General features: G+C 50.5%; 2 protein-coding genes across 11 annotated transcripts in view; one reads left to right on the plus strand and one right to left on the minus strand.

Annotated features, from left to right (window-relative positions):
• The first annotated feature begins 768 nt into the window (after positions 1–768).
• Positions 769–10,542, plus strand: GDF11 (growth differentiation factor 11). 2 transcript variants are annotated; one of them, XR_010579454.2, is made up of 4 exons: positions 769–1,411; positions 6,260–6,657; positions 7,173–9,942; positions 10,300–10,542. XR_010579454.2 is itself a non-coding variant. In XM_045365424.3 (3 exons), the coding sequence occupies exons 1-3, from the start codon at positions 964–966 to the stop codon at positions 7,551–7,553; spliced, it is 1,227 nt and encodes a 408-aa protein (XP_045221359.1). In that variant the 5' UTR covers positions 769–963; the 3' UTR covers positions 7,554–10,542. The 2 variants fall into 2 exon arrangements, 1 of the variants encoding a protein (XP_045221359.1); XM_045365424.3 differs by having other exon boundaries at positions 7,173–10,542.
• Positions 10,251–13,577, minus strand: part of SARNP (SAP domain containing ribonucleoprotein) — a 66,786-nt gene continuing 63,459 nt past the window's right edge. For 6 of the 9 annotated variants that reach the window (XR_012420328.1, XR_010579455.2, XR_012420326.1 and 3 more), the window contains one exon: positions 10,251–10,508. Coding sequence is in view for 2 of the 9 variants with exons in the window: in XM_065524347.2 (XP_065380419.1) it covers positions 10,482–10,508 (27 nt within the window). In the remaining 7 variants the exon portion in view is untranslated. Of the gene's footprint in view, positions 10,509–11,094; positions 11,271–13,577 lie in introns of all 9 variants that reach the window. The other 3 variants (XR_010579456.2, XR_012420327.1, XR_012420330.1) reach the window with 1 other exon arrangement.

Here is a 13,577-nt window from a genome sequence, read left to right on the forward strand (position 1 = left end):
GGCTCTCCGTGCTCCCACCGAGGCTGACTCTTGTGGCTCCTTCTCTCAGGAGTTTCTGCTTTTCCTCTCCCCCACCCCCAATCCCCTGCACCTACCTCCTCAGGGGCTCCCTTGGTATCTCCCTGTCTGTGCCCCTCTCTCTCCTCCCCAATCCTGATTTCTCTCCCCACCTCTCTTTCCCAGGGCACTCCTCTGTCCTGTGTTCCTCTGCCCCTGTTCCCATCTCCATGACCCCCGATCTCTTGTGGTCTGGCTCTGTAGACCTCTGTCTCCCCCTGTCTAGTGGTACCCCTGTTCTCCCCATTTTTGTCTCCACTCTAACTCTCCCACTAGTTGTCCCAGTCATTCTCCTCCTTGGTTCTGTGTCTCCCACAGACACACTATTTCCCTCTCTAGCTAAGTCTCTCACCTCTGCATCTTCCCCCTGACTCTTCTTTTCCTCCTTTGTCTCTCCCTCTCTCCTCCTCCTCCTTTTCCTATCTCTGTCTCGTCCCCCTTTTTCTCTCTGATTCTCCTTGGTCTCTCTGGCTCTGACTTTCCCCTATATCCATTCCCCCCCCCCCCGCCCCCTCATATCTCTGTCTCTTCATCTCTCTCTGGCCCTTGCTCCCTCACTCCCTCCCTCTCTCTATTCCTCGGATCTCTCCGGCTCCCTCTCTCGCCTCGGATGACAGCGCTGCCTCTTTTGTTGGCTCCGCAGCCAATCGCGGCCGCTGACGACACGGGGGCCGGGGCTATAAAGGGCCTGGCCCGGGCTCGGGCCCCCCCAGCCGCCCGCCCCGGCCGCCCGCCCGCCCCGCCCGCGCGCCCGCCGCCCCCGGCCCCCCGGGTCCCCCCTCGGCCGGGCAGCCCCCAATCCCGCGCCGCCCGGACCCCCTCCTCCTCCCTCCCTCCTCCCTCCGCCCCCTCCCCGCGGGACTCCGGCGTCCCCGCCCCCCAGTCCTCCCTCCCCTCCCCTCCAGCATGGTGCTCGCGGCCCCGCTGCTGCTGGGCTTCCTGCTCCTCGCCCTGGAGCTGCGGCCCCGGGGGGAGGCGGCCGAGGGCCCCGCGGCGGCGGCGGCGGCGGCGGCGGCGGCGGCGGCAGCGGCGGGGGTCGGGGGGGAGCGCTCTAGCCGGCCAGCCCCGTCCGTGGCGCCCGAGCCGGACGGCTGCCCCGTGTGCGTGTGGCGGCAGCACAGCCGCGAGCTGCGCCTAGAGAGCATCAAGTCGCAGATCTTGAGCAAACTGCGGCTCAAGGAGGCGCCCAACATCAGCCGCGAGGTGGTGAAGCAGCTGCTGCCCAAGGCGCCGCCGCTGCAGCAGATCCTGGACCTACACGACTTCCAGGGCGACGCGCTGCAGCCCGAGGACTTCCTGGAGGAGGACGAGTACCACGCCACCACCGAGACCGTCATTAGCATGGCCCAGGAGAGTAAGTGGGCTGCGGGGCGCGAGCAGTGGGGTGCTGGCTCTGGCCCCGCGATGGGCGCCTTCTGCTCCAAGCGGGGCGCTCCCTGCTGCCCCGGCCCGGAAGCTTTTCCTGCGAAAACTTGACGAATTAGGGAGCGGGGGCTACTTCATAGAAGTTTTTCGAGCGATGGAGATGGGCTGCAAAGTTGTATGCACGCCCAGTTTCCGGAGGTTGGGGCGGGGGGAAATGGGGCGGGTTTCGAGATACTGCCTTCCACCCCCAGTATGCGAAAAAGACCGTTGTTGGAGTCCGGGGAAGCTGGGGCTGGGCAGCGACTCTGTCCTGAAGAGCCGTGGCTGGGAGGCTGGAGAACAGAATCGGGAGGCTGCAGGACCCCCGCAGCCCCAGCTGGACTGCAGTGCTCCCTGCCTCCCAGTGGCCCTGGCGCTAACTCCCCACTCCGTGCTCCTTTCGCAGCGTGCCCACTCGGCTGCAGAGAACTGTGTGCTCTCTCCCAAGAATAGGGTCCCAGAGCCTGTACACCTCCTGGCAACCCAGCTGGCACCCTTTCCATCCTGAGCCTTGTCTCAGACCGGGTATCCGAAGGGGCGGAAAAGCTGTGCCTTCTTGATACTGACCGAGCTCAGAGAACTCAACTCCATTGCGCTGGGGGCTAAGGACACTCATTGGCTACTCAAACCTTAGTGTTCCATCCCTTATTTGCCCGCCCCTACCGCAGCTGGACTTGAGAGAGAGGAAGACCTAGGAAAAAAGAGAAAGAATAGATGGGGGAGCGGGAACCCAGGCATCCGAGCCCCTGACCAAACGGAAGATGAACATATATAATAGACATGAGCTGCTTTGAAATTTTATGACCTGGAAAATCCAGGCGAATACTACACCCGCCCCCCCTCCCCCCCGCCCTTTCCAGCTCTCCCTAGGGTCAGGTGACTCCTTCTCCTCCTCCCCCACTGAGGTCTCCCCCCTCCCCAACTACAGGGAACCAGGCCTCTCTTATTCCCTAGTGGTTTGGCAAGGTTCCCCCCTTCCCACAGCCCCCTGCAACACACACAGAGTTTGGTTTTATGGCTGTGAACAGAAGACGGGGGAGACTGGTTTATTGGCAGATGGGTCATAAAAAGCTGGGGGCTGAGGGGAGTCCCAGTGGCCCACCCCCATGGGAGAGGCACAGGAACCCAGGTGTGCATCTGGGAGGCTGAATGCCTCACACTGCCCCTGGTATTTCTGCAGACCTCTCAATTCCACAATACTTGGTCGGGGCTGTTAAGCTCAAAGAACCAGGAAACTAACTGGCTGTGGGGGTGGGAGGCATGGGGATCTGGTCTCGGGTTCCTCAGTTTCCCTTCTATTCTTAAGGCTTCTGCTTATGGAAGCTAGTAGGATCAGTCTCAGATCGACTGAGGGTAGGGGGTGGGGTTTCTAGGAAACAGAGTTATAGAGGAATTCAGATCAAGAGTTTGCTGGAAGATGAAGGTTACAGAGGGAAAAGATACTCTAGTCTATGTGGTGTAGTGTGTGTGAAGATTTCCAGGATGGGTGATGGGGCTGTGGACTTCCCCTTGCCCCTAAATATCCTTAGCATCCCTTAACCAACAGGCCCGAGCCCACCAGAGTTAGCTCTGGCAATGGGAATACACGAAATGAAGGGACCCTGCCTACATGAGTTGGGCTGTGCAGGTGAGGCCTGGGTGGGTGGGGAGGGGACACTAGCTGGTGGGATCCCATCCCAGCTTCCACTCTGGTGCCACCCCAGGACTTGTGCAAGTAGGGAACTGGGTCTCCGGCCAGGTATTGTACGTCCCCTTTAAGAGCCTAGCTGAGCTCTTAAGAGAGGGAGGGGGAGTGGAGGGGAGGGGAGGGGAGGGAGAGAGGGGAAAAGGAAAAAGAGACTTTTATAGTCTAATCCCCAGGGACCCGCTTTAATAAGAGACTTGTGCTCTGCTAATCGGGGGAGGTGTTTGTCAGCAGAGATGGCCTCCGTTCCCCTCCCCCTCCCTCCCCTCCCCCAGCCCTCAACCCTGGACCCCAGCCCCCACCTCTCCTAGGCTGCTCTGCCTGCCCTAGTTCCCTCTACCCTCTCAGGCTCTCCCACCGAGCCTTCATCCTGGGAACCCAGCCCCCTGCCCTTCTGGGAGCCAAGCCCAGCCCCTGAGTTTCTCTCCTCCCCACACCAAGAGGCCCCTGCCCTCTCAGCCCAACCTCCTGCCCTTAGGCCTTCCAGCCATGGTTGGGAGTGTGTGTGTTGGGGGGGGTTAGGGTAGGGGGAAGGGGAGGTGGTGTGCAGGGAGGGGGTTGGGCATTTGCTGAAAATAGTGCAGTGACCTCTCTCTCCCACCAGCGCCGCCTACTAAACCTGACCTGCTGCCTGCCACCAGCCCGATCAATTCAACACAGATGTGGCCCCTTTTCCTCCCCATCAGAGCTCGGCATATGTGTGTTGGGGACTCTCTCAAGCCCCGTTTCCCTCTGTGGCTCTACCTGCTTCTCCTTTGTTCCTCCGTCTGTACCCTTTCTATCCTTTCTCTCCTTTACCCCACTAGGTTTAGCTTCCTCCCACCTTTAGCTTTCTAACCATCACCCACTCCTTTCTATCACTGCCCCCGCATCAGGATTCTCAAACTCCCAAACTTATTCTCCCTTTGCCATGATTATCCCCTGCATTTTTCCACTCTAGCCTCTATTTCTCTCCCTATATCTACTCATCTGCCTTCAACTCTTAACTCATCTCCCTCACCATCTCCAGTCTCTCCCCTGGCTCTTCTCTCTGCTCTTTCCTTTTTCCCTATGCCCTACCTCCTTGTAGCACTGACTGTCCCCTGTCCACTGGGGGACAAGTACATGGAACCAAAGACTTAGATGTAGCCCTCATCTTCAAACCCTGGATCAGCTTAGGTAGAGGGAGGGTTATGTTTAGAGCTTAGTAGAGAATGTGAAAATAGTAGTAGCTTCTCAATAAATGTTGGTTTGTTCGTTTTCTATTTTCACATTCTCTAGTTAATGCTTAGCACTTATGTGAAGCAAGAATTATATCACACTGAGAAGTTTAGTAAAGTTATATAGTGGTTAGTAAGGAATCAGGCAGTGATTAAACCCACTTCAATTATAGTCAAAGAACAGAATTTAGATGCCAGGAAGAACTTTCAGGCACTTGCCTGTATAATTTAAGATTGGGAGTTTAGGGAGTTCATTGACTGCGTATTTACTGAGTGCTGTCTGCCACTATGGGAGGCACTAAAGCTACAATGGTGAGCAAAACAGACACAGTATGAATAACATAGTGTCTACTCTCATGGAGGTTAGTACCTAATGGCAAGAAAACAGGCAATTCCTATGCTGAAATTAGGTAGAGTATGCTATTTGGGATGTTGCTTGTCACTCCCCATCTCACTAGTAGCTTCCCTACCCCAGCTACTTCTAATCTCTGAATTCTCACTCCCCAAACCCTACTCCATTGCACCATCACTGAAGCTCCAGCCAGTAAAATAACTGGACTGCCAGGGTCCTGGGACCTCAGAGAATAATCAAGAAAAAAAAAAAAAAGCTATAGAGACTTTGGGTATCATATCCTGAATATATGAAGTTCATTAAGCATTTTCCTCCTCATCTCACTTAGAAGGTCCTCTTTCTCCCAGGGTGGGAGTGGGGAAAAGCTGACAGGACATCCTAAGTCCGTCCTGATTTTGCAGAACTCAAGACATGGGGAGGATACTTAAAGGCCCAGACTTCCTGACTCTGCTTCTATGGCTCTGGAAGCTCATTCCTGATTCTTCCTATCTAGAGTGAGGATAGACATATACTGTCCAATGGAGACATGTTGTAGGGCACTCCCAACTGACTTAAGAAAGGCAGTGAAGAGGAGCTGGAATGGAAGCAGAGGCAGATATTTATTGAGAATTGTTCATTAGACCCAAGAAGGATCAATTTATGGTCCAGAGCAAGGAGAAATGGGTCAAAATGTAAAGTTGGGATGTTAAAACTTTGTCATGACCTACCAGCACTAGACTGAGAAGCCAAAGGAAGCTCAGGGGAAAAAAAAGGCATTGTAGTTGATCTGGTGTATTTAATATTATTTCTGGTGCTTTAGGCAAATAGGAGGCAACACCATGAAGGTAATTATTCCTTTCCTCAAGAGCTGGAGCAGTCATGGTGATGATGATGAAGCAGCAGCTGAAGAAACTTCTTAGGAGAGAATGGGGAGACAGATGTATAGGAAGTGCTTGGATAGTTCCATTTTGCTAGGTGTTATTCCTAATGGGAGTGAGGCAAGAAGCCTAGATCTGAATTCTGGTTTACATAATGGGGTAAATTTAGCTCATGCTCCCTATCTGGACCCTGGGTTATCCCCTCTCTGAGGCCACCTGTGTTTTTTTTTTTTTTTTTTTTTTTTTTGTGGCGGAGGGATGTGCCAGGCTCTACCTGCCCAGCAGATAAGTCAGAGCAGATAGGGGGCAAGGTGACGTAAGGGCAGCAGGTGTGATAGGAGGTATGGCTTCTATAAAGAGCTTCAAAGATTCAGAAAATGTTGGAGCCTTACATGCTGGGAAAGGTTGGAGGCCAGTAAGGATGGTGGTGGAGGAATAATTTTGCAGGTTATCTGGTAGACGGGAATCTATATATTAGGGCAAGTGGATTAGGAAATGAATATGTATCAGTAAGGCCTTATAGGGCCATCATCCTATAGAGGAAGTGCTGTTTTAGGTACCAGAGACATGTTATAAGACAGGCATGGGAGAAGGGTAAAGAATTGGAAAAGTCAGGCTGAGAAGTCCAGATTGCCAATGCCACCCAGGACTACTGATACCCTACACAAACACCCTTTGCTGATGCTGTGCCCTTCTCTCTTATCAGCGGACCCAGCAGTACAGACAGATGGCAGCCCTCTCTGCTGCCATTTTCACTTCAGCCCCAAGGTGATGTTCACAAAGGTACTGAAGGCCCAGCTGTGGGTGTACCTACGGCCTGTACCCCGCCCAGCCACAGTCTACCTGCAGATTTTGCGACTAAAACCCCTAACTGGGGAAGGGACCGCAGGGGGAGGGGGCGGAGGCCGGCGTCACATCCGTATCCGCTCACTGAAGATTGAGCTGCACTCACGCTCAGGCCATTGGCAGAGCATCGACTTCAAGCAAGTGCTACACAGCTGGTTCCGCCAGCCACAGAGCAACTGGGGCATCGAGATCAACGCCTTTGATCCCAGTGGCACAGACCTGGCTGTCACCTCCCTGGGGCCAGGAGCTGAGGGGCTGGTGAGCAGGGGGCCTGAGGTGGTGGATATGTGTAACCTGGCCCCGAGGAGATGGGGTTACATTGGAAAAGGTAGACAAGGAATGTGAGGCAGGTTGGGGTCTAGCATTACTTCTCTGGGGTCAGGAGCTCATTCTAGAGGAGCTGAGGAGTAGGGTGGCAACTGTTACTTCTCAAGGATCCAAATCAGACAACAGCTGAAAACTGGATTTGAAGGTAAAGGTGTCAGTTAATGGAAGAGCTGTGAGAACACAAAAACTGGCTGTTGAGGCACTGGGCCAAGGGGCTGACGGGGGTCAGTTTGCCAGAAGAGTAAGAATTAGAGATGGTGAGTTGAAGGAGAGTTAGCTAGCTGGCAAGAAAAGTGGGCAGAAGATAAATTCTGGGGGTGGGAGCAATGGAAAAGCTGAGAAGTCAGCGGTCTCTATTCTGATGCCCCTGGCAGGTGGGAAAGGAACAGGGAAGAGGAACTGTTCAGGGCCGTATCACATTTCTTTCCCCTCTCCCTGACCCTCAGCATCCATTCATGGAGCTTCGAGTCCTAGAGAACACAAAACGTTCCCGGCGGAACCTGGGTCTGGACTGCGACGAGCACTCAAGCGAGTCCCGCTGCTGCCGATATCCCCTCACAGTGGACTTTGAGGCTTTCGGCTGGGACTGGATCATCGCACCTAAGCGCTACAAGGCCAACTACTGCTCCGGCCAGTGCGAGTACATGTTCATGCAAAAATATCCGCATACCCATTTGGTGCAGCAGGCCAATCCAAGAGGCTCTGCTGGGCCCTGTTGTACCCCCACCAAGATGTCCCCAATCAACATGCTCTACTTCAATGACAAGCAGCAGATTATCTACGGCAAGATCCCTGGCATGGTGGTGGATCGCTGTGGCTGCTCTTAAGGTGGGGGATAGAGGATGCCTCCCCCACAGACCCTACCCCAAGACCCCCAGCCCTGCCCCCATTCCCCCAAGCCCTAGAGCTCCCTCCACTCTTCCCATTGAACATCACACCCTGTTCCCCGACCAAGCAGTGTGCAATACAACAGAGGGAGGCAGGTGGGTATTGAGGGGTGAGGGGTTTGGGGGAAAGGGGAAGGAGGGGCATAGTCAGGGTGGGGAGTGTTTGAAGTTTGCAGATGCGAAGGTTTGACAAAAAGACAGAGAGATGTAGAGACAGAGGGATAGAGACAGGAACAAAAAGAGCAGCAGTGAGAAGGCAAAGAGAGAGAGGCAGAAGAGACAGACTAGGCAGAGACAAAACACTGAGAAAGAGACTGAAATGGAGTAATAAATGAAAGCCCCACACCAAGCCTCCTTTCTTCCACTGGCAAGGTGAGGGGCTTGGTATAGTTTGGGGAGATCCCCTGACTACTCAGTAGGAGAAGAAATCAAAAATTCGTTCTTTTTCCCTTCTCTCCCTCCACAGTGGCTAGGGGAAGGGAAGTGAGGGCAGGGGCAAAAGGATTTGGGAATTTTTATTTATTTATTTATTGTGACTTTTCATTTTTTTGGTATTTGGCTTTACTGGAATAGGAGGGCCCCTGCCCACTGTGCCCCATTTATCCCTTATTCCCCAAACCCTGCTCTCCCCAACACCTACCCACTTAAGCACTTGTATAAAGCCTCCAGGGTTGGGAATGGGAGTAAAGGGCAAGAGGGTCGACACATGAAGTTTAGTTTCTAACCCATTATCACCCTAACTCAACTTTTTCTGAGCCAAATGGGTTGAATTTAAGCCAGTTGTCATGGAAATAGTAAGAGGTTAGGGTTTAAGAGCTGGGGATAGAGGGGTGGGAAAGAGAACCCTCAACATCCAGGATCTATATGATGAGAGCTACTTTAAACCCTCAGGTCAACCCTCATGATACTGAGTTACTTAGCCAGAGGGTGCAGCCTGCTTAAGCCCAAATTCCCTCAGCCAAGAGAGAGACCAAAGAGCCTCTGGAATGGCCCTGCTCCCAGCCTCTATCTTCAGGTCAATAAGAAAGAGTATAGAGACCCTAGAGTCCCCTGGGTCTGGAAAGCGTTAGGAGAGGTCAAGAAAGGAGCAGTAAGGAGGCTGAAGGTTACAGGGCATTTGAATCCAAATCACTGCTCTGGGCTAGGGAATAAAGCCAGCAGACCAAGGTGGGAGGGATTCTGGAAGGGGGATATTTTAGTCCCCTAACCCCAAAAGCTCAGGGTGGAAGAGGGGAGAACAAGGAAGCAGAGTGTATAATTATTTTCCTTTTATTTTTGGAATCTAACAGTACCTGGCAGCAGGGAGGGGAAAGTACAGTGGGGAAAAGCATCTGACAAGGCCAGTTAGAACAGAGGATGGGAAGGATGGAGACTCCCGGGTTTGGAAGGCTAGGAAGAAGGCAGACTGGTTGCCATTTCAAGTTACTAGCTAGGCCCATTAATTCCTCCCACAACCCTGACCCATTCTCCTCTGGACTCGCTGTGCCTCAGTTTCTTCCCCTCAATGGAATGAGAAATGACAGCACCCGCCACAGCCAAGAGATGAATTCTGAGCACTTACCACGGGCACTTTATGGACATAAAATACCTCTCGCTGTGGGACAGATAACCAGGGCACCAGAGTAGTGGTGAAGAGATGTGAGGCTTAAGAGGAGTCACAGGCTTCAGAGTACAAGTTCCCCTCTGCCTCCCAGCTGGACAGTGCCTAGAAGCCAAGTTGAGAATCTCCTGATCCACACCCTATCCTTACTTCACCACCACGCCTCTTGGCTCCAGGCAAGAGCTTAGAGGATGTCAGGAGAGGTGGGGTAAGAACCTTCAGCAAAACTGTCACTCTAAGTAGAGCCAGCAGTTACGGGTCTGATAAAAACAGTACTGAACTTAAAGTAAAGCCCAAGCTGGTGAGCAAACCTGGATGGCTCATTCTTCCCAAGAGCATGACTCTCCCTCTTGGCCAGTTGGTGGAAGGGGCAAAGGTATGTGACCACCCTTGAGAAGGTGATGTTGGTGAGCTTTAACATCTTATTCCTATTCTTATAGTGAGAAAGTGAAACAAGGTGTTTCAGTAGAGGAATGGGCAGGGGCTGTTAGGCTTTTCAGCTTGCCTTCACCCATATAGCAGCTATGCTAACCCCAAGCCTCTCTGGCCCTGTTCTTCATCCTTCCTTCTGCCCCAATCCTGGAGAACAAGACACACCCGGCCATCAACACCACTCACATTTCCTTGGTGGAAGGAAAGGAACAGAGAAGTGAAGAACAGATGATATCTCCCTCCAAGGTCAAATGCCTCTTGATCTTCGCAGAGTAGGGATTGGGCAATAAGCATCAGGTATATCTTCCTTCTACAGATTCTAGAGAGCTGGGCCATTAAATATGGGGGACACTTAGAATACTGCCCCTTTAATACCACCAAATAAAGACCTTTGTGTGTGTGTGTGGTAGCGGGGGCAGGGGTCTTTCTCTTCTGAACATAAATCTGTGAGCTGAACTCTCATTCCCCTGTTCCTCCCCACCCCCAAAGAGGCATGGAGTAAAGGGGCTTGGGGGACAGCTCAGCAACCCAGTGGGAGTTAGCACCCCCTCCCACCTATGATATGTGTGGACCTGGCCAGTGCCCCTCTGAACATATCATTATTAGTGTAATTATCATTTATTTTGTGTATTTGTTACATTGTGTGCATGACAGCCTTTGTTAAGGGTGTCTGAGGAGTATGGAGCTGACAGGGGCACTGGAATGCCGGGAAAGAACTTCTTCAACTGAGATCAAGGCTTCCTGGAGGGAACCACTGCAAAAAGGCCATCAGGCAGTTTTCAAGTTATGTGACAGAGGGCAAAGATGGCCATAGGGTGCTCTGAGTTTTGGGATGGTCACATGACACAATCCAGCACTTGAACCTGAAAAAAAAAATAAAAGCAGTCAAAGAGTTTAGAATTCAGTGCTGAGCTCTTCTCCCTAATCAAGTGCCACATTTACACCTTGGAGAACCAGAGGTGAAGAGGATCTGAGACAGGAAACCTCGTATTCAATGACTAAGAAGATGGGGTCCTGGAGCAAGACAGAAAACACTAAGGGCATGGTGGTATGAGGTTTGGGACATGCAGGCCAAGGAAGGATGGGAAGAGGACAGGAAACTGGGGGCAACTAGAACAACCCCTCTCTGAAAAGCTTGAGCCAAAACAGTCCCAAAGACTACAAAACCCCTCTCCCAGCCTCCACAGAATGGAAGATCTAAAGATTCTCTTGAGATGATCCAGCTAGTGTCCTATTCTCCTGCAGTCCCTGTTCCTAGGTTTCCTCAACGAAGTTTGACAAAAATCTGTAAACCAACATAGCCATCCAACTTGCCTTGTTACACAAGAGTGGCTAAAATAGCATCTCAAATATTCTTTCAGTTCACTGTAAAATTTTTTCCCATGTAACTAGAGCACAATTCCCCGGGCATATGAATTGGGAATGGCAAAAGAATATTGCCTGACTCACATTTTTAAAAAATAAGGAAAGCAGGACCCAGTGGTGTGCTCCTGTAGTTCCAGCTATTCAGGAGGTTGCGGCAGGAGGACCACTTGAGGCCAGAGGGTCAGGGCTGCAGTGTGCTATGATTGGACCTGTAAATAGCCACTGTACTCCAAGCTGAGCAACATAGTAAGACACTGTCTCTAAAAAAAAGTTAAAATAAAAATAAGCAAAGCTCCTGTGACATCAACCTGATCCAGAATTGGGGACAGGGCTGCTGAGGGTTCAGTGTACTGCCATGCTTTCCCTGTCTTATCAGTTCTATCAGCACATTGACCCTACCGGAGACCAACTACAAGACTGAGGCTGGAACTGGTTGAGTAGCAGAAGTGTTATGTATTCTATCTTCCCAAGGGAACTATATCCACATCTACCCCTAACTTTGTCCTGAGCTGAAAATGGGTTTTCTCTCCCCGTGGCTCACTTGTTTCCTATACTGAGAGAACACCCAAAAGAGACCAACCACTCAAGATGACTTTTTACAAGTCTTTTCTTCTTTATCTTAAAACATCCTCCAACTAAGGGCATGAGAAGCTATCCTATACTCTGACCTTGCCCATATTTTAAATGGCAGGGGCCCCAAGCTAAGAATCAGCAGGCAGTGGCATTTACAGCTTCTGGTCTATAGTGGAGCAGAAGCAGGAAAGTCAATGCTCCAAAGCAACAATGTCCAGCTTTCCTGCCAGTGAGCTGGGGTTGAGGGAGTGAATGGGACTCTTTCTGCCTTTTCTTTTTCTCCAAATACAACTGCTAACTGGGTGTATGCACACACAAACATGTTCAAACTAGGGCACTCACACCTAGCTAGAACCTACTCGGAAAGAAATATGTATTTCCATAGTACCCTAACACCCAGTAAGATTAAGAGCTAATATTTATTAAATGATTACTATGTAAATTATGGTAATCAAATTGTAGTGTGAATACATGATATGAGAATATCACTTCATTCACACAGCAACCTTCACAATGGGGTTCCTTTTGGTACAGTCTGAAAAGAGAATGATTATTGGCCCAAGGTCTCAGAGCTAGTGTGGCAGAACAAGAAATTAAACCTAAGTAGTTGCTAAACAATATTACATTCTAATCTATCCTATTAAAAGTGATCCAGGAGGTAGAAACCTAAATACAGGAACAACATAAGGGAAAGAGATAACAAGAAAGTTGGGGACACCTTGGGCTCAAAGAATCTGGAAAGATGTGAAATCTGTAATTGTCAATCCCTTTGGAGGGAAAAACAAGAAAAGCCTAGATATGGCAAGAGAAGGGGAGGTTAAATTTTGGGGGGATTCCAATAATCATATAAGAGAACAGCAAAAAAGTTATCCTCCCTTAAGCTCCTCCCTCACTCCTCATGCCAGACACAGCAAGAAAACTCAGCTCAACACCAAGAAGTCCTGACCTTATTCACACCTTCCTTCCTATAGCCCTCATCCTCACAGAAGCTTCTAGCCTCTATCTTCAGCAGTTCTTAAGAGATGGGGTGAGGGGCTGGGCAGTTTAGAGTGAGAGTGGAAAAAAAGAGAATAATCCTAGAGAACCATAAAAAAGTACAGATTTACAGCTGAGGAAGCTAGTTCTCCCCACAGCTTTTATAGACTCCCTCATTAAGAGCTTCCAGGTATGCAGAGAATGTCACAGCTTCAGGACTTGGAATCAGTTAACCACATCTGGATGCTGGATCAGCTACAGTAGGGAAACTGGGGGATAGGAAGGAAGGGTACTAAGATCTCAGGCAAACAATTACAAGCCTCAATGTCTGTTCCATCTCCAAATGGAATTACTGTTTTAAAACTGAATTGGGAAAAAGGCATCCTGAACTATTCATGTTCAAAGAGTATGTGGGGAATGATTATAACGAGATAGGAAGGGGAGGATTTGATCTGGCTCGGAGGTTAGAGACTTCTGACCAACACAGGAACAGCTGCTGAAATGGGAAGAAAAAGGTTAGTAAGAAAAAAAATATCCTCACCAATTGGAAAACACTGTTCAAAGATCTGGGGGAAGATGAGTGAGGAGAATAATTAGGCTTCAAGAAGAGAATCCTGGCAAGTAAGGCTGAATATCTTTCTGGAAGGTTATAGAGGATAAAGAGACAAAGTGAAGAAAACTTCCAAAAGATCCACTGTTCCACTTCATAGTCAGCATCTGCTCTATTCCCTCATGCATTTTTCTCTTTTTAAAACCACATTGAGGTAGAAACCATTAGTGAATCTATGATCTCTCAAATTACAAATAAGATCTATTCTGTTTTCAGATGCAGACAGAGTAGAGACAGGAAAAGCTAGCCCCAAGATCAGAGCCTGAGGTAAAGAAAAGGGAGGCAGACAGAAAAGAGGGAAAAAGGGAAGGTCATTCCAATTGTAAGGTTTATTTGGATGAGGAGGTGTCAGAAATTTAACCAGCATTCCCTTTTGTTCACTTCTCCAAAGTCTCAGAATGGGGCAAAC

Source organism: Macaca fascicularis, chromosome 11 (assembly GCF_037993035.2).
Source record: "Macaca fascicularis isolate 582-1 chromosome 11, T2T-MFA8v1.1".
In the NCBI taxonomy this organism is placed as follows: Eukaryota; Metazoa; Chordata; class Mammalia; order Primates; family Cercopithecidae; genus Macaca; species Macaca fascicularis.